A 20,087-nucleotide genomic window follows, 5' to 3' on the forward strand; every position below is an offset into this window, starting at 1 on the left:
AGCTTGAGGGGTTTCACGTGGCTGCGACCTCCAGAGACAGTGACGAGTTCAACTACTTGTGACTTCACAGCTCAGGCCTATCATCTAGAAATTACTAAAGGCGGTAGAAAATCTAGGGCCGCCGGGTACCATCCGCAAATCCCAAAGCTTTGCCCTAAATTCAGTTACGTAGGTTTGTTTTTGTTTTTGTTTTTAAAGAGCACTGTGCCGAATAACTATGCGGCCCTGAGTAATTCGCCGAGCTTGTGTTTCAAATGCTGGCCTGAAGTTTACAGCAGCGCCCGGGAAACGGAGGTGGGAAGCTTTAACAGCTTCCTTCCGTCAGCCCCGAAGGCGTCAGTTTCCCAGCTCCCGGCCACAGCGAGCCGACAGCGATATAAACACTGAGCGGATCCAACATACACCACCGACGCTCGGGGACCCCCAAGCGGACGCCGAAAGAAAAGAACGCGCTGGAAGAAGGCCAAAAAACAAGCCAGCAATCCAACCGCCACAGAGGCCAGTAATGCGCTCACCCAACTCCAGCTCCGCCTCCGCCATCTCGCGTCGACGCGGCCCCGCCCCGCCGCGGAGACTCACGGGAGACGTAGTACGCCGCGCCCACCTTCCCCTTTCCCCACCCTTCAAAGCCCCGGCTTCGAGAACGCCCTCTCAGCTCCCTGCGGACCGAGTTCCGGTTTCCTCTTGTGGCTTGGGAGCCCAGCCTGAGGACGGCGGAAGCCGCACTTCCGGCGGTTCATTACTCGTCCTTCCTTCCAGCCCCCCTCGACAGCGCTTCCCTCCCTCGGAACGCGACAGGGCCATCAGCCGGTGCGGACGCTGACGAGGCGGACGCCGGCGAGCCTAGTTCTCGCGCGCGTGTTGCTGGGTAACGGGCCTTCTCCAGCAGCAGTTCGGCAATTCCTGCTTCGGCTTGTCTCTCCTTCCAGAACCTCCGGAGCCCTAGACTACGGGCCCGGCTGCGCCGCTTGCGGCGCAGCCGAGGCTAAAGAAATGGGAATTCCTCCGCGGCGTTCCCGGAGCGGCTGCCTTCTCTGGGGAAGCGGCGGTGCCTTCGAGGAAACCGGAAGCCCATGGTGACCCCTGGCGACCCGGTTTGTTTTCCGTCCGTTTCCAAACACTGGGGAATCGAAACTCGGCGGCCCAGGGGGCGGCCCTACGTAACCTGTCTTCGGGGTGAGTGACTCGCTTCAGCCGGGCTAGGGGCGCGGGCGGTGCCAGGACCAACCTCCGCTGCCATTGCTGGTTCGAAAAGACACGTCATTTTCTTCACAAGCCCGTGCGCCCTCCTTTTGACTAGGGAGCCGCCCGCGCCTGGGCATCCCTTCGCCCTGTCACCTTTTCACGTTAGCTGTTCCAGGCCCTACTTGGTTTTTCACTTTGTCTCTATTGCTTATTTTCTTTCCTTACTCTGAATTACTAGGGCGCCATTAGTTGTATTTCATTCATTGAGATTGCATTTATATCGAAAACGAAAGAGGGACGTGTGGCTAGGACGGCACTGCCTGAGGCAGTGGTCATCACCCCGCCCGCCCACCCTGTCGGTTATCGAGGCTAACAGTAGATATTCGTTTCTGCAGTGTCTAACCTGTACGTTTGGTATGATTTTTGATCATTTGTAGAGTGACTCCTACATACATGCACGGTAGGTTGACTCTCGTCCGTACAGACAAGAAACTCACATACTCGTAAGTGAGATAAAATATTCGCTGAAACTGTAATACAAGTTGGAATATAAACTGCTCCAGCATGTGTTGTTGGAGATCTGCTAAGGTGATCGAAGACAGTGACGTATTAGACTGAAATTGACCTGTGCCTCTTAAACATAGGAGACATTTTTTTTTCCTACTATAGAATTTTGAATTGGATTACTTAAGATTTCAACGGCATAATTTAAATTCTGGTTCTTTAAACATGCCATATCTGATTTCCCAACCTGTTGTGATCACTCCCTACTTCATCTGTAAATTAGGAATGATAATCACTCACAGGGTCTTTAGAAAATTTTAACGCCATATTGTTTATAAAATGGGAGGAGATATACAAATATAGGGGTTTAGTATTAGAGAATATAGTGTAATGGGAAATGCACTGGATTAAGTCAGAACATTAACTCAGATCTGAGTGTTGAATTTTCCACTTAATCACTTGACACTGGGTAGGAGACTAAATCTCTTCGCCATTTTCCCAGTCTCTTGAAATGAGAGTAATGCCTAACTCTCCAAGGCACCAGTACATAGTTTCTAAGTTTCCCTAGCTGTAGTCAGCTGGCTGGTTTATGTTCCTGGCTTCACTTTTCAACCTTTGCCTTTCTTTTAGTCCACCTGTGATAACAGGAAATTCTTGCCCACATCAGAGGTCTTAGATTTAACCAATTGTTATGAGGAACAAATGAGATGGCTCCCCTAAAAGCTGCCTGACAGACCATAAACACTCGGTAAATATTAATTACCAACACTGAGCATTTTTGTTTATTGAACGAAATGTGATGACGTTTTTCATAATCCACGAACAGAGCCAAAGTGATTTTTTTTTCCTTGTTTTTATATTCTGGATTAAGGTACGGTTGTCTTAATGGCTACCAGAGAGTAACCATTGCTAATACTAAATTACTAATATACTAATACACTAAACGGGGAATGTAAGTGCTCAATTACATTGAAATTTATTACTTTATGAAAAGACTGAAAAGAAATAGGCTGTTCTTCATACCTACGCTAATCCTGAAAAAAATCGTATGATTCCCTAGCCATAACACTTATTTTTGGACTAATGCAGTTTAGTGACATATAGAAATTAGAATAGAGTTTTTCATACTGTATATCTGTTGCTGAGCACATTTTGGTGATTCACTGAAATATAGGGCATTGGAGTTCTGAGGTATATAGACGGAATGACAGTATCATGAAAAAAGGCACTTGATCATCCCTTCTTTATAAACTAGTTAAGCCATTCCTGCCCCAATTGTTTAATTAAAAATAGGGAGTGAAGGGGCACCTAAGTGGTTTATTTGGTTAAGTCTTGGACTTTTAATTTAGGCTCAGGTCATGATCTCAAGGTTGTGAGATTGAGCCTGGGGTAGGGCCCCATGGTCAGTGGGAGTCTGCTTGAGATTCTCTGTTTCTCCGTCACTCTATGCCTCTTCCCTGTTTGCGTGTGTGTTCCACTGCTCTTTCTCTCTCTAAAAAGAAAGAAATCTTCAAAAAATATGGGGGGGTGTGTGTGCCAGGGTGGCTCAGTCAGTTGAGCGTCTGACTCTTCTTAGGCTCAGGTCATGATCTTAGGGTTGTGAGATGGAGCCCAGAGTTGGGCTCCATGCTCAGTGGGGAGTCAACTTGGGATTTTCTCCCTCTGCCCCTCCCTCTCCCTCTAAAAATAAATAAAATCTTAGAAAAAAACAAAAAAGAACGAGGAGTTTAAGTGTTGGTCTCTTTGCTTCCATAAGATTTAATCCTTGCTCCACTGTATTGTGAATAAACCTATGAAGTGGGTTAGGGATATTCTAGCTTTTCAGAGGTAGGAGGATGATGGCAATAGGAGATTCAGTTCAGAAGGAAATGTAGAACAGAGGAAAGAGCCCACTAAATAGTCCTTAATTCCAACCCTAGCTCTGTCATATACTGCCAGTGTGATTTTAAGCAAATTAACCTCACCTCTTTGAGCTTAAGTTTCTTCATCTGTGGTGGTGGTGATAACTTTTTAGCCAAGTTTGGTATGGATTTGAGGTAAGATCTGTACTATACCATTTATTCCGTTTTTGGCAAAAATGGAATTCCTTCTATCTGTTTAGGTTGCCATTCTATATTTGCATTAAATTTTCCTTTCACAGTTTAGGAGGGTAGCATCTTAGTAATGAAGTTCAACCTTGTCATTTTTATTGGTGGGAAAATTTAGATCCTGAGAGGTAAACCAATCAGTAATCAAGGTGGCAGATTTTAGACTAGAGTCTGGGTTTTTGAATCTCTGTTGAGGGTTGTTTCTACCACCGAGCTTTTCCTTTCTGGATTCTTATTAGAAAAAAACTGAGTCCATTCTGTTGCCTCTTAAAATGTTGTATTAAGAGCACAAATTCAGAAGGAAGCTTATCTGGGTTTACATCCCAGCTTTGCTACCGATTACTCATATAGCTGTAAATAAGATATTTAATTTTTTTCTAAGACTTTGTTTATAAATTAGGATTATAGTACCTACCTAAGGAGTTGGAAGATGCATTTGGAAGCACTAGTGCCTGGCATATGGTAAGTGATGAATGTGGTAAATATGATGAAGATGAAATATGACAGAATAATCATATTTTTTCCCTAGAAAAGAAGATATTTCTGTGTTTTCTAGTATGTCACAAACCAGTGTATATAGCATGTCTTAACTCGGGGTACTCTTAATGTTGATTGTACTAAAGATTGAAATTTAAGATTTTCTAAAATAATTCTTAAAGTGTTTAGATTTTTTTTCCTTTGTCTCTTCTGTAGCCTCACAAACAGCTCTTGCTCCTTTCTATCCACCTTATCTGGCAAATTGTGCCCTTCTTTCTCACTTGCATTATTGCAATATTGTGATTCATAAGAAATATGTATTTGATCGTTTAGATGACCAAAATGTATTTCTCATATATATTTGGCTTTAGTCCTCAGTTCTTGGCCCACACCTTCCAAACTCTTGGAAATTTCCTGAGGATTAACAGTTATAGGATCATCTTTTGTCATAATATTTGGTCTCTTAACATCTTTTACTGAGCAATGAAGGTGAAATGCATGTCTTGTTTATTTCTAACAAGTTCCTTTCTACCAAGACCGGGTTTATGTTAATAAGGTGACTTTTGGACAGCAACTAAGGTTGGGAGCCAATCCTATCATTAGAGGGTTGAACCTTTCAGCCCCACCATGGTTGGTGGCGGTGGGGGCAAGAGGGTGGCACTGAAATTTTAATCAGTTGTCAATGATTTAATCATTTTATGTAAGGAAGCCTTTGTAAAAACCAAAAGAGGGAGGGTTCAGAGAGCTTCCAGAACATTTCACATGCCATTATGCTGGCCCCAGATTCCAGAAGGACAGAAGTGGCTTTGTTCAGGACCTCACCCTATGTATATGTATGGTCAGAAGCACAGGTAACAACCTACGCTTACAGTTAGTATCCAAAGTAGAGGGCAGTCTTGTGGGAGCAAGCCCTTAAACTGTGGAATATGTTGGTAGATACTATCAGAATGGAATTGATTTGTAGGCTACCCATCTGGTGTCCAGAACATTGCTTGATAGTGTAGAAACATCTCCTCCTCACATTGGAATTGGCTGACCAGAACACCTTTTAATCATTCTTGGGAATTTCATTGTTCTCAGCAATAAACATCAACATCTTTCACCTTAACCCCACTCTGGTTTTTTTGTTTTTGTTTTTAAAGAGAGAGAGTGCACATGTAAGTGTGGGAGGGGTGATTGTGAGGAGGGGGAGGGGCAGAGGGAGAGAGAGAATCTTAAGCAGGCTCCACACCAGCGTGGTGACTCACCAGGGCTTGATCTCAACCCTGAGATCACGACCTGAGCCCAAATCAAGAGTTGGGCGCTCAACTGACTGAACCATCCAGGCATCCCTCACCTTAACTCTTTTTAATTTTCTTTTATTTATACAAGAAGAAACCTCTAAGAAGAAACAATTTAATTCCAAATATATAAAATAACTGCATGATTATATAGATATATTTCCTATAGATAAATATATCTGATTCTCCTATACTATTGTGATGAGAGAGACAATGAATATGAATTTATTTAGTGTACTATTAAAAACACAGTCTCCATGCACAAGTTAGTTGATGTTTACCAATTGATAATACAGAACTAACCAGGACCATAAATGTTTAAGAATACTAGTTATAATTGGAATTCCATAAATCACATAGTAGCCACTTAACTCTGTAGAATAGTGGCTCTCAAATTAGAGAGGGACTTAAAATTACATGGGTTGATTATTGAAAATTCAGTTTGACCTTTTCACCCCAGATATATTGACTTGTGAAGTTCTGCAGTGCTGTCTAGCAGTCACTATTTTTTTGTTTTCTATTAGAATTTTATTTATTTATTGAAATATAGTTAACACAAGTGTTATATTAGTTTCAGGTGTACAACATAGGAATTTAACAACTGTGTACATTATGCTATGCTTAGTACACATGTAGCTACCATCTCTCACCATACAATGCTGTATCAGTACCAGTTACAGTATCATTGACTATATTCCTTATGCTGTAGCTTTCATCCTGTGACTTATTCTGTAACTGGAAGCCTGTACCTCTTATTCCCCTTCATTTTGCCCGTCCCTCATCCCTTCCCCTATGGCAGCTATCAGTTCTTGGTTTAGGTCCATTTCTGCTTTTGTTTGGTCTTTTGTTTTTTAGATTTTACATTTAGGTGAAATATAGAATTTATCTTTGTCTGACTTACTTCACTTAGCATGATGCCCTTTAGGTCTGTGTTGTCGCAGATGGCAAGATCTCATTCTTTTCTATGACTAAGTAATACTCTATGGTGTGTTTACTATATTTTCATTATCCGTTTATATATCAGCGGACTCTTAGGTTGCTTCTGTATCTTGGCTGTTGTAAATAATACTGTAGTAAACATGGTGCATATATCTTTTCAAATCAGTGTTTCCTTTTTTTTTTCTTTTGGAATTACTGAATTGTACGGTTTTTCTATTTTTAATTTTTTTTTAAGATTTTATTTATTTATTTGACAGAGAGAGAGAGATCACAAGCAGGCAGGGAGGCTGGCAGAGAGAGGAGGAAGCAGGCTCTCCACAGAGCAGAGAGCCCGATGCGGGGCTCGATCCCAGGATGCTCGATCCCAGGACGCTGGTTTTTTTTTTTAAGATTTTAAAGTTTCCAGGGGCGCCTGGGTGGCTCAGTGGGTTGAGCCGCTGCCTTCGGCTCAGGTCATGATCTCAGGGTCCTGGGATCAAGTCCCACGTCGGGCTCTCAGCTCAGCGGGGAGCCTGCTTCCCTTTCCCTCTCTCTCTGCCTGCCTCTCTGCCTGCTTGTGATCTCTCTGTCAAATAAACAAATAAAAGCTTTAAAAAAAAAAAAAAAAGATTTTAAAGTTTCCAAACTTTAACCCACTGAGCCACACAGGCACCCCTATTTTTAATTTTTTGAGGAACCTGCATACCATTTTCAAAGTGGCCACACCAGTTTGCATTCCCACCAGCAGTGCACTAGGGTCCCTTTTTCTTTACACCCTTGCCAACACTTGTTATTTTTTGTCTTGATAGTAACTCTTCTGACCGTTGTAAGGTGATGTTATATCATTGTGGTTTTGATTTGCATTTGCCTGATCATTAGTAATGTTGAGCATCTTTTAATGTGTCTGTTGGCCATCATTATGTCTTATTTGCACAGATGTCTATTCAGGTCCTCTGCCCATTTTTTAAGCATATTGTTTGGATTTTGTTGGTGTTGAATTATATAAATTCTTTATATATTTTTAATATTAATTCCTTATTGAATATGTCATTTGCAAATCTCTACTTCTGTTCAGTAGGTTGCCTTCCTTCTATTTTGTTGATGGCTTCCTTTGCCATGCAAGCTTTTTATTTTGGTGTAGCCCCAAAAGTTTATTTCTGCTTTTGTTTCCCTTTCCTGAGGAGACATATCTAGAAAAATGTTGCTAAGGCCAATGACAAAGAGATTACTGCCTATGTTGTCTTCTAGTCTTACGGTTGCAAGTCTTACATTTAGGTCTTTAATCCATTTTGAGTTTACTTTTTGTGTATGGTGTAAGAAAGTGGTGCAGTTTCATTCTTTTGCATATACCTGTCCAGTTTTCCCAGTACCATTTGTTGAAGAGATTGTCTTTTCCCCATTGCATATTCTTGCCTCCTTCGTCATAGATTAATTGACCATATAGGCACGGGTTTATTTCACTGTGCTCTATTCTGTGTCTGTTTTGGGCCAGTACCATGCTGTTTTGGTTACTGCAGCTTTGTGGTATGTCTTGAAATCTGGGATTGTGGTATCTCCAGCTTTGTTGTTCTTTCTCAAAACTGCTTTGGGTATTGAGGGTCTTTTGTGGTTCCACACAAATTTTAGTATAATTTGTTTAGTTCTGTGAAAAATACTCTTGGTATTTTGATAGGATTGCATTAAATCTGTAGATGGCTTTGGGTAGCATGAACATTTTAACAGTTTGTTCTACCAATCCATGAGCATGGACTATCTTTCCATTTGTCTATGTCATCTTCAGTTTTTTCCATCAGTGTTTTATAGTTTTCAGAGTACAGGTATTTCAGTTACTTGGTTAAGTTTATTCCTAGGTATTTTATTATTTTTGATGTAGGTGTAAATGGGATTGTTTCCCTAATTTCTTCCTGCTACTTCATTATTAGTGTATAGAAATGCAAATTGAGTTTGAGTCCTGCAACCTTACTGAATTCATTTCTCAGTTTTAGTAGATTTTGGGTGGAGTCTTTTCAGGTTTTCTACATATAGTATCCTATCGTCTGCACGTATGATAGTTTTGCTTCTTCCTTACCAATTTGAATGCCTTTTTTTTTTCCGTGTCTGATTGCTGTGGCTGCCATTTCCAGTATTGTGTTGAATAAAAGTGGTGAGAGTGGACATCCTTGTCTTGTTTGGGACCTTAGGGGAAAAGCTGTCCATTTTTTCCTCTTGAGTATGATGTTAGCTGTGAGTTTTTCCTGTGTGGCTTGTATAATGTTGTGGCATGTACTTTCTTTACCTACTTTATTGAGGGTTTTATCATGAATGGATATTGAATTTTGTGCCTATGCCACCTTTGAAAGGAGGCTTGAGCTATAGTGAGCACTCACCAGGGGTATCCCAGTGTGGATTAGGGGCCTGAAACTCATTGAGGTGGTAAGCCAGCTAGGGCACCTGGACTCTGCTTCTGTTTACATTATCAAGGTGGAAGGGGAATGTCAACTGTAGCACTCACCAGTCTCCTGACCCAGAGGGAGTTCTAGCAGCTTTGGCTGGTTCTTTTATTTTCTGTAGCCCTTAAAAAGGCATAGCTTGCTTCTCGCTCTCTCTCTCTCTCTCTCTCTCTCTGTCTCTCTCTGTGCCAGAGGGCAGAGGAATCTGCTCACAGTCTCCCATAATATCTCACCCCACTGTGGTTTGCGGTGGCCAGGGTGGAGCTTCCCTTTGTACCATGTCTCTGTTTCTCTTGCCATTCTCTGTGTGTGGTTGTTGTCATTCAGTCAGGCCTCAGTTCTTCAGGAGTGGTTGCTGTATAAATAGATTCAGATTTGGTTTGTTCCTAGAGGACTTGAGGTCAGAATCTTCTGTGTCACCATCTTGGGCCAGAACCAGCGATCAGTATTTTGAAGAGAACTCCCAACTGATTCTGGGGCAGTGGTCCACATCTCACTTTGTCAAACACTGCTCTAGGTCATCTCCAGTATCTTAGAATGTTCTTGAAAAAGACATTTTGTGTGTGTGGTATATTACTATAGAATGTATTTATTACTGTTTGTTATGATCAAGAGAGGTCTGCTTAATCGTTGGGTAATATTTTTGATACTTACTGAGTTTTAAAAGTTAATGCTCTCAATTCCTGCTAGATTTACCTTTAAAATATTGTCTAGTCTTTTGATGATTCTAATTTTGATAATAATCTGCTTATGACACTTTAAAATTTTTTTAATTTCAATTTTATTTATTTGATAGAGAGCAAGTGAGCATGAGCAGGGGGAAGGGGCAGAGGGAGAGGGAGTAGCATACTCCCTGCTGACCAGGCAGCCTGATGCAGGACTCATTTCTAGGACCCCTGGATTGTGACTTGAGCAGAAGGCAGATGCTTAACTGACTGAGTCACCCAGGTGTCCCTGCTTATACACTTTCTAAAGATTAAAGTTAAGCACATGCTTGTTATTTTAAGATAGTTTAAGTTACAGTAAATAACATTAGATCAGTATAGGATAAGTTTTCCCAAATTTTAGATGTTAAAAATGGTCTTGTCTAGTTTATTAAGGATAGTATAGCCAGTTAAGCTTTCATGATTTGTCTAGAAAATCAAATTTCTTGGGCCAGTAACTTTGGATACTCATGAAGAGACATTTCATCACAACAGAAGTATATAAAACTGAATCATACTTTACTGTGAGGGAGATACATAAGCAATAAAGGCCTAGCCTACTTTGTTAATTTGCTAGCAATTTTCCTTTCAGTATAATAATTTATATAATGGGATAGCTGCCTTGTATTTTTCAGAACCTTTCTAAGATAGCATTTTCTTTAGCCCTGCAGCTTTTAATCTCTTTAAGTCCAGTTGGTACAGAGTAATGTAGGCATTAATATTTCTGATACTTTTGTGATTTCATATTTATTTTTGCAAAGATAATCAAAGTTTCCTTTTTCATTTTACAGCAAATTTAAAATACTGATTTTAAAACATTAAAACTGCATGCATATCTGTGATGCTAGATTTTATCTTGGGGTTTTATTTTTTTTGGTTTTTTTTTAAGATTTTATTTTCAAGTAATCTACACCCAGCATGGTGCTTGAACCTACAACCCCAAGATCAAGAATCACATGCTCTACCAAGTGAGCCAGCCAGGCACCTCTTGAGTGTGTTTTAATGTATGGGTATTTCTCATACAATTTGACTATTTCTTATACAATTTTTAGGACGGATAAAAGTTTTTATGCTGCTTTCCAAGTCATGTTTATCTTTCCAAGTATAATAACTAAATATATAGAATTGTAGTATAAAACTTGGAAGAAGCTCTTATATCCAAATAAATTTTCTCATATTTGGGGAGAGGACACCATATGCTACTTTTTGGTGATTTAAAAATAAATCATTTTACTTTAGGCAATAGATTTAAATATATAAAATAAGCCAGTTTCACTACTCATTTGTTCTAGAAAGACCAGTTATCATACTGTGTATGTGACATTGTTACATCAGTATACCTCCTTCCATCTAAGGTACTTAAAAACCTTCCAAGGGTTTCCTAGTTTTGTGGTCCTTTTTTTTTCCCCCCCTAAGATTTTATTTATTTTAGAGAGAGCATGCATGCATGTGTGCATACATGAGTAGGGAAGGAGCAGAGAGAGAGGGAGAGAAGTAGAGGAGTCCATGCTGAGCTGGAGGGGACGGGGTTGGAATCTCAGGAATCTGAGATTAGGACCTGAGCTGAAATCAAGAGTCAGATGCTTAACAGAGCCACCCAGGCGCCCCCTAGTTTTGTAGTTCTTGATGAATATAAGTATGTGAAAGATTCATTGGGGAGGGAAAAATATTAATAGTTCAGGCTCTGAAATCCAGGTACTTGTGCTATATACTAATCATCTGGTCTTGGCTAAGCTCTGTAACCTTCCCAGGCCCCAGTTTTTCCGTCTGTGAAATGACTACAGTAAGATTTCTTACCTCAGGGTAATCATGAGAATGAAAAGAGATAATATTTACAAAATATTTAGCACAATACTAAGTAGTTCATTTGGTTATGGATATATTTTACAAATGTTGTGTAAGTATTCTTCACATTCTTGAATCATGTTTGGGCCTGTCTTGAATTCCACAGAATAAGAACCAACTTCTGTAGTCTCTCTACATAAAAGAACACTTCAGTTTGTTTCTGTTAGGTATTTTTTTAATTTCACATCTTGCCATTTCCCTTTTCATACTTTCTTCTCATACTCTTTCAGGCCTTTGAACTTGTTTCCCTTGTCAGAAGTTATACATACAATGAAAATAACCATCCTCACCCACGAGAGTGGAACTTAGAGTCCTTTCATTATTTTGTGATACCTTCTTTCAAAACTGCTCCTTCACCTGAACCCTCAATTCCCGTAGCACTTTCTCTTATTTCAAATATATTATCTTTATGGCATGATAATTATTTTACTGCACAGCTGTCTTCCACACTGGTTTTTTTTTTTTTTTTTCCCTTCCCGAGTAAGTGATTATTTCATAATAAAAATGAATAGCTGAGCTGGTTAGAACTTTGTATAAAGTAAAAGCATCCATGCTCTGATCCTTGAAGTGCACAATCAGTGGGACATCTCTTTTGACTTTGTAGAGCAGTTTATGCTTATTTCTTGTTTTTCAAGAGTCTTCAGAAAAAAAATCTCAGTTGAATAAATCCAGCACATTTGGTTGGATAATTAAGATATGAGAAATCATATGCCTACCTTTCCATAAGCCTTCCATTATGAAAAATCAGTAAAGCAAAAATACAGTGATAGAAAACCAGAACTAGAAAAAACCTCCACTTTTCCTTAGTATTCATGTTGTCTGAAATAAAGCAAAATGAACTTTACAGGCATTGATTGATATAGGGAGGGAGGTCAGAAGTTTTGGGGAAAAGCAGGCACAGTAAAACATAGTTCTTGTGCCTTAATCACCTATGTTTACATCTCCTTATTTATTATTTTACTTGGGAAAATTACTTAAATTCCTTTCTACCTTAATTTCCTTACCTATAATATTCTTGGAACAGTGACATGCTAAGCAACCAAATGTCATTCCAAGCAAGGAATAGTAAATAAAAATGTTTTTCAGTAGTCATGAATTACTAATATAAGATATATGAAATTCCATTGATAGTCTTATTTAGATTGCTCTATTTGATGTTTTATTTCAAACTAAAAGGTATCTAAAAGGATTTTTTAGGATCTTTTATGACCTGCAGTCCCACTTACTCTGTTTTTCCCATAAGGTCTTAAAAGATTTCAGCTACAATTTCTCCTTCCACAGTGTTTTTCAGGAACATAACTTTCAGATGAGGAAGTAATGCTGAACCTAACAATAAAAGTAGATGTACAGTGCAAGTAAGTTCACTAACTATGAAAGTAACTGGCTTCTTGTCTTAGGTTTTTGAGTTAGAGTTTGATTTGAATCCTATACTATTGACTCTTCATTTAATAACCAGTATTTATTGGGCATCTTACACACAATGATAAGTTGGGGACACAATGATGAGCAAAACAGACATAACCTGTACCCTCCTGGAGCTAATTAACATCTACTAGCTTTAACCCGGGCAATTTACTTTACCTTTTTGATCCTATAAAATATAGATAATACCTACCTCATAGAATTGTTTGGATTAATTTGAATGAGATAATAATAAAAAAAATGTACTGCATGGTGCTGGGACATGGTGAGTACTGAAATAATTCCTTTGTGTCTTCTATTGCAAATGGACATCAATCAATCAGTTACTGGTATGCAAAGAATACAGTGGAGTATGCATTAAAACTTCCATAATACTCTTGTAATGAATTTTATTCAGAAGAGTTTTTAAAAATGTATAGTTTGGGAAGTTATAAAACTTGCTGCTTATATCTTAAAGTGGAAATACTGATAAGAAATAGGTGGATAAAAAATATTTAAAAATTTTTATCCTGTATAAATGGTGTTTTGCAACTTTTTCTAAAACTTATTAATAATAGCTTAGATTGGTTTCAAATGCTATATGGATATCAGCTCATTTAATATCCTTAACTCTGTGAAGTAGTTGCTACTATTTCTTATACTTTATAAATAAGGAAACCAAGGCAGAGAGATTAAGCACAAATTCTCACACTAAGCAGTGCTTGGATAAGACATTTTTCTTTTACATTCTTTTAAAAAGCTGTCATGGATGCACTGGTAGAAGATGATATCTGCATTCTGAATCATGAAAAAGCACATAGGAGAGACACAGTGACTCCAATCTCAATATATTCAGGAGATGAGTCTGTTGCTTCACATTTTGCCCTTGTCACTGCATATGAAGACATCAAAAAACGACTTAAGGATTCAGAGAAAGAGAACTCATTCTTAAAGAAAAGAATAAGATTTTTGGAAGAAAAGGTAATTACTATCTATTATATTTTATGACTTAAAGAATAATTCAAAATACTTGAAGTTTTAAATATTTTTCTATCCTCTCTTCACTGGTTGTGCTAAGTTTCCAAGGTTAACTCACAGCTAGTTTCAAAACCCAGTACTTCACATATCATGTACATGGGGAATATGTGTAGATTTGGATTTGGAATATATTTTTGGAATATATTTTTCTTGGAATCTTTTTTTCAGATTGCCTTACCTTCATAAATTGTATGTATTTTATTCAGGATTTTAAAATCTGTGCAACAAATGATATGCCAGCAAAGGAAATGAAATGAAATGTAACATCGTTCTGTTTAAAAACATCTTCACCAGCACTGATATCTTCTCTAGCTCAACTGTCTCTTTTGTTCTTGAACACACAGAATAATGCTTTTAACTGATAAAGGTCATCTGTTTACCTTTCTCATGCAGAAACCTGACACTCTTAAATCTTATAGAATATATAAGGTTGATAGCTGATTCCATTATAAATCATCATATCTACTTGGCTTTGGGTACTGGGAAAATCTTTATCACTCATCCTTATATTTTTTGAAGTTTAAAGTTTTAACTTAGTTTTATGTTTCTTCGATTAGATCATTGTATTTGTATTTTATAAACAGCAGCTTCCCCAATGGGGAAGGAAATGGATTCTTAGCTGCCAAGGAAATGAATTATCTTGTTATAAAAACTTTAGGAAGGGACTTGGTAGAGTTTGATTCATCTAGGAGAATTAAGAGAAAGGAGGTCAGTTGTAAAAATCATTATAATTTCTTTATATTCATATACATTGTCTTTAATGGTAATCAAATTTGTGTTTGATTGGGTTGGGTAGAGTGAGAAAAGGTAACATTTTGGAGCTTGTAGTTATGCTTATTTTAAAATTAAGTAGAAAAATGTGATTTGGTATAGCTGACATTGGAAATATTTGTGTACTTTGTGACCAACAATCCTATAATTTCTATTCTGGAATAATGTAGTATTTAATGAACTACCACATTTATTCTTTAAAAAGGTCAAGCATACCTTAACTTGTCATTTTTTCTGATGGTGGAAATGAAATACTACTGCCTTGAAAAACATCTAAGTATTATAAAAGAATAATATACTGTTTTAGAATGATGAGTTAATATGTTATAAAACAAAAAATACTGATTAAGTAAAAGCATAAAATAGAAGACTTTAAAAATGTTTACCTGTACTTTTTTTGCTTTCTTAATCAGTAAGGCTTACTTGTTGGAAGTAAAATGTTTAATTATAGTCCAGGCTTTATCCCTGCATTACAAAGAAAAGTAAAGTGTGGAGCCATCAGAAGACTGGTGGCTTTTTTTGTTTTGTTTATGTTTGTTTCCTGGAATACCTTTGAGCTTTCCCTTCTAATTTTATACCATTAGCTTATAGGAGCTCGATTAGATGAAGAAACAAATTCTGTGGGACGTGAACAAGTAAATAAGGCCTATCATGCATATCGAGAGGTTTGCATTGATAGAGATAATTTGAAAAGCAAATTGGATAAAATGGTAAGTTGGTTTGAAAACAGTTTCTATATATTGCAAATGAGTTTTCTTCTTTAGGAAGTTTAAAATTAGAAATAAGAAAGATACTTAATATTTAGTAAATAAAAAATTGAAAATATACATCCTAAAGGCAAAAATAGGAATTTTTTTTTTTAAGATTTTATTTATTTATTTGACAGACAAAGATCACAAGTAGGCAGAGAGTCAGGCAGAAAGAGAGGGAGGGTGAAGCAGGCTCCCTGCAGAGCAGAGAGCCTGATGCGGGGCTTGATCCCAGGACCCCGGGGTTCATGACCTGAGTGGAAGGCAGAGGCTTTAAGCCACTGAGCCACCAGGCACCCCCAAAATAGGAATTTTTAATGGTGATATTTATAGCTTATTTCTGTACAGAATAAATACATAGTATGTGATGATGTTTAGGAATTAAGTATATCTAACACCACTAACTTATTTTGGAAAATCATGACATGGTAGAATTTGTCAATGTGTTTTTAAGAAAAAAAGCTAGTGACTAGTATTTCCTAAGTTTGAAAAAGAAAAAAGGAAATTAGTGAAAAACTGGGTTCATCATCCCATCTTGCTTTTTTAAAGGCCTAAATCTGTTTTTTTTTTATCTACCTGAAAATTAATGTATATCAACCTATAGATTTTATTGAATATAATTTGGCATTTTCCCTACTTAACTAGAATAAAGACAACTCTGAATCTTTGAAAATGTTGAATGAACAGCTACAATCTAAAGAAGTAGAACTGCTCCAGCTAAGGACAGAGGTGGAGACTCAGCAGGGTATGCCACTTATTTGTTACAAATATTATAATGGAATCAGTATAATTTTCCATTTATGTGTTATATCCATTATCAGTTTTCTATATCTGTATGCTAAGGCCTTATTTTATAATTTTAGGCTTATATTAATTTCTCTGATCTGCTTTCACCAAAATATCAACTCCTTTAACTTTTCCTTAGATATAAGTTGCACTTTTCCTAGAGAATATTTGATGGTTTTTGTTTAGAGCTAGTTTGTGATGAAGTAGATGAAGAAAGGAGTAGAACTCCATCCTTGTCAGAGATCTTGCCTGCTGGTATGTCCTGGATTTTCCTTTCTACTAAACTTTTGCCCACTATTAAGCACACTGTCATGGAGTAGTTACAATTACTTTTTTTTTTTTTTTTTTAATTTAAATTTCTGAAGTTGTTAAAATGTGCAGATGAGATGCTAGAGTAAATAAGTAGTTCTGGAGCATATGGCTATTGGCCTGTTCCCATGAACATTCTGATGAGACAGACTGAAGGGTAGGCCTCTGAGAGAGGCCTTTTGATAGGCATTTGAGATGAGCTCTCTTACAGTAGCTGGTTGGGGCTTTTTAGCCTCTCTATCTCTAGATAGACTAAAGAACTATGTCAAAGGTAAGTCAGTATCCAGTTGTACTGAGTTTCTATAGTAAATGTTTATGAATAAATTGTTTTGATGCCATTTTCTAGGCCTGATGGTCTTACTTTATACTCTGAGGGGACTAGATGGAGTAATTAGAGACATGAGCTTCAGTTTCCTCACTTCATTTAATTTTTATCACTGTCTTAACCTTGACTTAAATATTGTTGACTTGCCAACAGTTTTAGCATGTATTTGATTAGTGTTGTATATTTTAAAGTTTCAGACTGACAAACTTGTACTTTAACCTAAACAGAAATTCAGGGATAGTGGTGATTAATACATTCTGACACAAGATTGGTAGGTTTCTTATTCTCATTAACATAGGTCTTTGAAAGTAATATTACTGTTTTTAAAAACTGTTAGTTGTGCATGTTTTATATTAGTTTTTATATTATCTATGTTTTACTAGTATAACCTTTATGAATCACAACAAATGTAGAAGGCAGAAATAACAATTTTATTGTCTATCCTCTTTTTAGTGATAAGGAATTTAAATCCACCTTCATCAAACTGGGAGGTGGAAAAGTTGAGCTGTGACCTGAAGATCCATGGTTTGGAACAAGAGCTGGAACTGATGAGGAAAGAATGTAATGACCTCAAAATACAGCTACAAAAAGCCAAACAAATGGTACTACAGAATTATTAAATTAAGAAATTCAGTATTCTGTGTATGCTGTCTATAGGATTTATAACTAAGGATTAAATCATAGAGTTAAATATATTATAACTACCTGGAGAATTAAATTCTCTGAAAAATTTACCTTTATCTTCCCTTTTAATCATTTTGTCTAAAATTTGATATACTATATACTTCTAGCATAATCCCAGAATTATAAAATTTTGTTTTAAAGAGCTCATTTTAAAAAAGCTTTACTAGTTTATTAATTTATTGAAGTGTTCCTTTTAAACGCCTTTTCCTTCAGTTTCCTTAAGTCCTTTTTTCTGTAAAGTTTAAAGAGAACTCATTTTAAGTTTATCATTTTAATTTAATAATTTGATTAATATAGACACCACAAGAGACAACTTAGTTTTTAGAACTCTTGAAAAGAAAAAACTCGACAGAGTCTACTAATTTACAAAAGTCTCAGTACTTTTGGGGCAACTTCAATTTTCAGCAAATAGCTGAGATTTTAAGAATTGGGTGGAAAAGTAAAAACAAAAAACCCGGGGCGCCTGGGTGGCTCAGTGGTTAAAGCCTCTGCCTTCGGCTCAGGTCATGATCCCAGGGTCCTGGGATCGAGTCCGCATTCAGGCTCTCTGCTCAGCAGGGAGCCTGCCTCCTCCTCCTCTCTCTCTCTGCCTGCCTCTCTGCCTACTTGTGATCTGTCAAAAAAAAAAAAAAAAAATCCTAAAACAAAACAAAACAAAAAAAAAACCCTGCTGAGCTGCTAAAGTATGGTTAGCTTAAAGTCATCTACAAGTTGCCTCTCAGGTCCTCACCAAGTCTGTTTACTAATACTTTACACTGGGTTCTAACAAAGTTGAACACAAGTTTTTAGATGTCATGACAGTGCTGAAGAGAAAAGAAATGGTAGAAAAAAAGAGGAGTGTAAGAGCAATGTACCAAATGCAAAGTTTTAAAAATAGTTGTTACAAGCAAAGTTCAGTAGTCTAGAGTCAGTCATTATATAGAATGAAGTATTTTAAATAAGTTAACCAGTGAGAATTGTTTCTCAGCTTAACCATTTTTTGCCCATCACAGCACTCTAACCCCATTCTACCCCAGGTTCCTCTTGGGATGCCAATAACTGATAAAGACACTACTTCCCCCATATTGTCTGACTGCCCACCAGGACACTGCCCCTGAATCCCAATTGTCCTTAATGGAACTGACAGTTCTTTATTTATGATGTTGTCTTTATTGAAGGTGACCACCACTTACGGATGAGCCAGGCATTAAGAATAATGTAGCATTCTATCCTGGCCTCGGCCAAATGAATTTCTTCTGAAATGGACAATGAGAACTGATAAAGGGGAAACACTACAGCGATTACTGTCAGTTTCTATTAGGGCAAAATACTTTTTTTCCTGCTTAACATATGAAGTTAATTTCTGCCTCCCTTTGAACCTGTGATTACAGACAATTTCTTCAAATGCTTCCAGCATCCTGTCCCACAAGCTTAGATGCTGTAGCCCCTGAGAAGCTAGCTAGCTGGCTGGCTGGCTTATGTGCTTGCTTTCTTGTTTATATATGTGTTTCTTGATTTTAATTTAAAAAAAATTCCAATCTAATTAAATGCCAGTGTTATATTACTTTTACATGTACAATATAGTTAATCAACAATTCTAACTGCTCATCGTAAGTGTACTCTTAATGTCCTTCACATATTTTACCCATTCCCCCCACCTCCCCTTTGATAGCCATCTATTCATTATTAATAGTTAAGAGTCTGTTTTTAGGTTTTTAGGGTTTTTTTTTTAATTCTGCATATGAGTGAAATCATGATATTGGTCTTTTCTGACTGGCTTACTTTGCTTATTTGTATTATACTCTCTAGATTCATCCACCTTGTTGCAAATGGCAAGATTCCATTCTTTTTTATTGCTGAGTATTAGTCCTGTGTGTGTATGTATGTATACAGACTCATGGTAATTCTATTTTTAACTTTTTGAGGAACTTGCAAACTATTTTCAAAGTGGATTATACCAGTTTGCATTCTCACCGATATGCATGAGGGTTCCTTTTCTTCCTCATCCTTGTCAACACTAGTCTCTTGTGTTTTTTGATGTTAGCCATTCTGACAGGTGTCAGATGATATCTCACTGTAGTTGTGCTTTGCATTTCCCTGATGATGAGTGATGCTGAGCATCTTTTAATGTGTCCGTTGGCCATGTGTATGTCTTCTTTGGACAGATGTCTATTCGGGTCTTTTGCCCATTTTTTAAAAAATAATTTTTATTAACATATACTATTTGCCCCAGGGCTACAGGTCTGTGAATCATCAGGCTTACACGTTTCACAGCACTCACCATAGCACATACCCTGCCCAATGTCCATAACCCACCACCCTATCCCTACCCCCTCAACCCCCAGCAACCCTCAGTTTGTTTTGTGAGATTGAGAGTCTCTTAGGGTTTGTCTCGCTCCTGATCCCATCTTGTTTCATTATTTCCTTCCCTACTCCCCACAACACCCTGCTTTGCCTCTCAAATTCCTCCTATCTCTTCTGCCCATTTTTAATGAGATTATTTTTTAGGTGTTGACTTGTGTTAAGTTCTTCATATGTTTAGAATTCTAACCCTTTACCAGATAAATGCCATTTGCCACTATCTTCTCCCATTCAGTAGGTGTCTTTGAGTTTTGC

General features: G+C 37.6%; 1 protein-coding gene across 3 annotated transcripts in view; it reads left to right on the top strand.

Moving 5' to 3' along the window:
- Positions 1–566: 566 nt before the first annotated feature.
- Positions 567–20,087, top strand: part of LOC111155184 (5-azacytidine induced 2) — a 35,363-nt gene continuing 15,842 nt past the window's right edge. The window contains exons 1-5 of one of the 3 annotated variants that reach the window (XM_022515279.1): positions 567–1,176; positions 13,591–13,811; positions 15,224–15,349; positions 16,034–16,133; positions 17,262–17,410. In XM_022515279.1, the coding sequence (XP_022370987.1) occupies positions 1,074–1,176; positions 13,591–13,811; positions 15,224–15,349; positions 16,034–16,133; positions 17,262–17,410 (699 nt within the window). In that variant the 5' untranslated portion in view covers positions 567–1,073. Of the gene's footprint in view, positions 1,177–4,176; positions 4,239–11,960; positions 12,785–13,590; positions 13,812–15,223; positions 15,350–16,033; positions 16,134–17,261; positions 17,411–20,087 lie in introns of those variants that run through there. The other 2 variants (XM_022515281.1, XM_022515280.1) reach the window with 2 other exon arrangements.

This window comes from Enhydra lutris, unplaced genomic scaffold (assembly GCF_002288905.1).
Source record: "Enhydra lutris kenyoni isolate GAN:26980312 unplaced genomic scaffold, ASM228890v2 scaffoldscaffold39, whole genome shotgun sequence".
In the NCBI taxonomy this organism is placed as follows: Eukaryota; Metazoa; Chordata; class Mammalia; order Carnivora; family Mustelidae; genus Enhydra; species Enhydra lutris.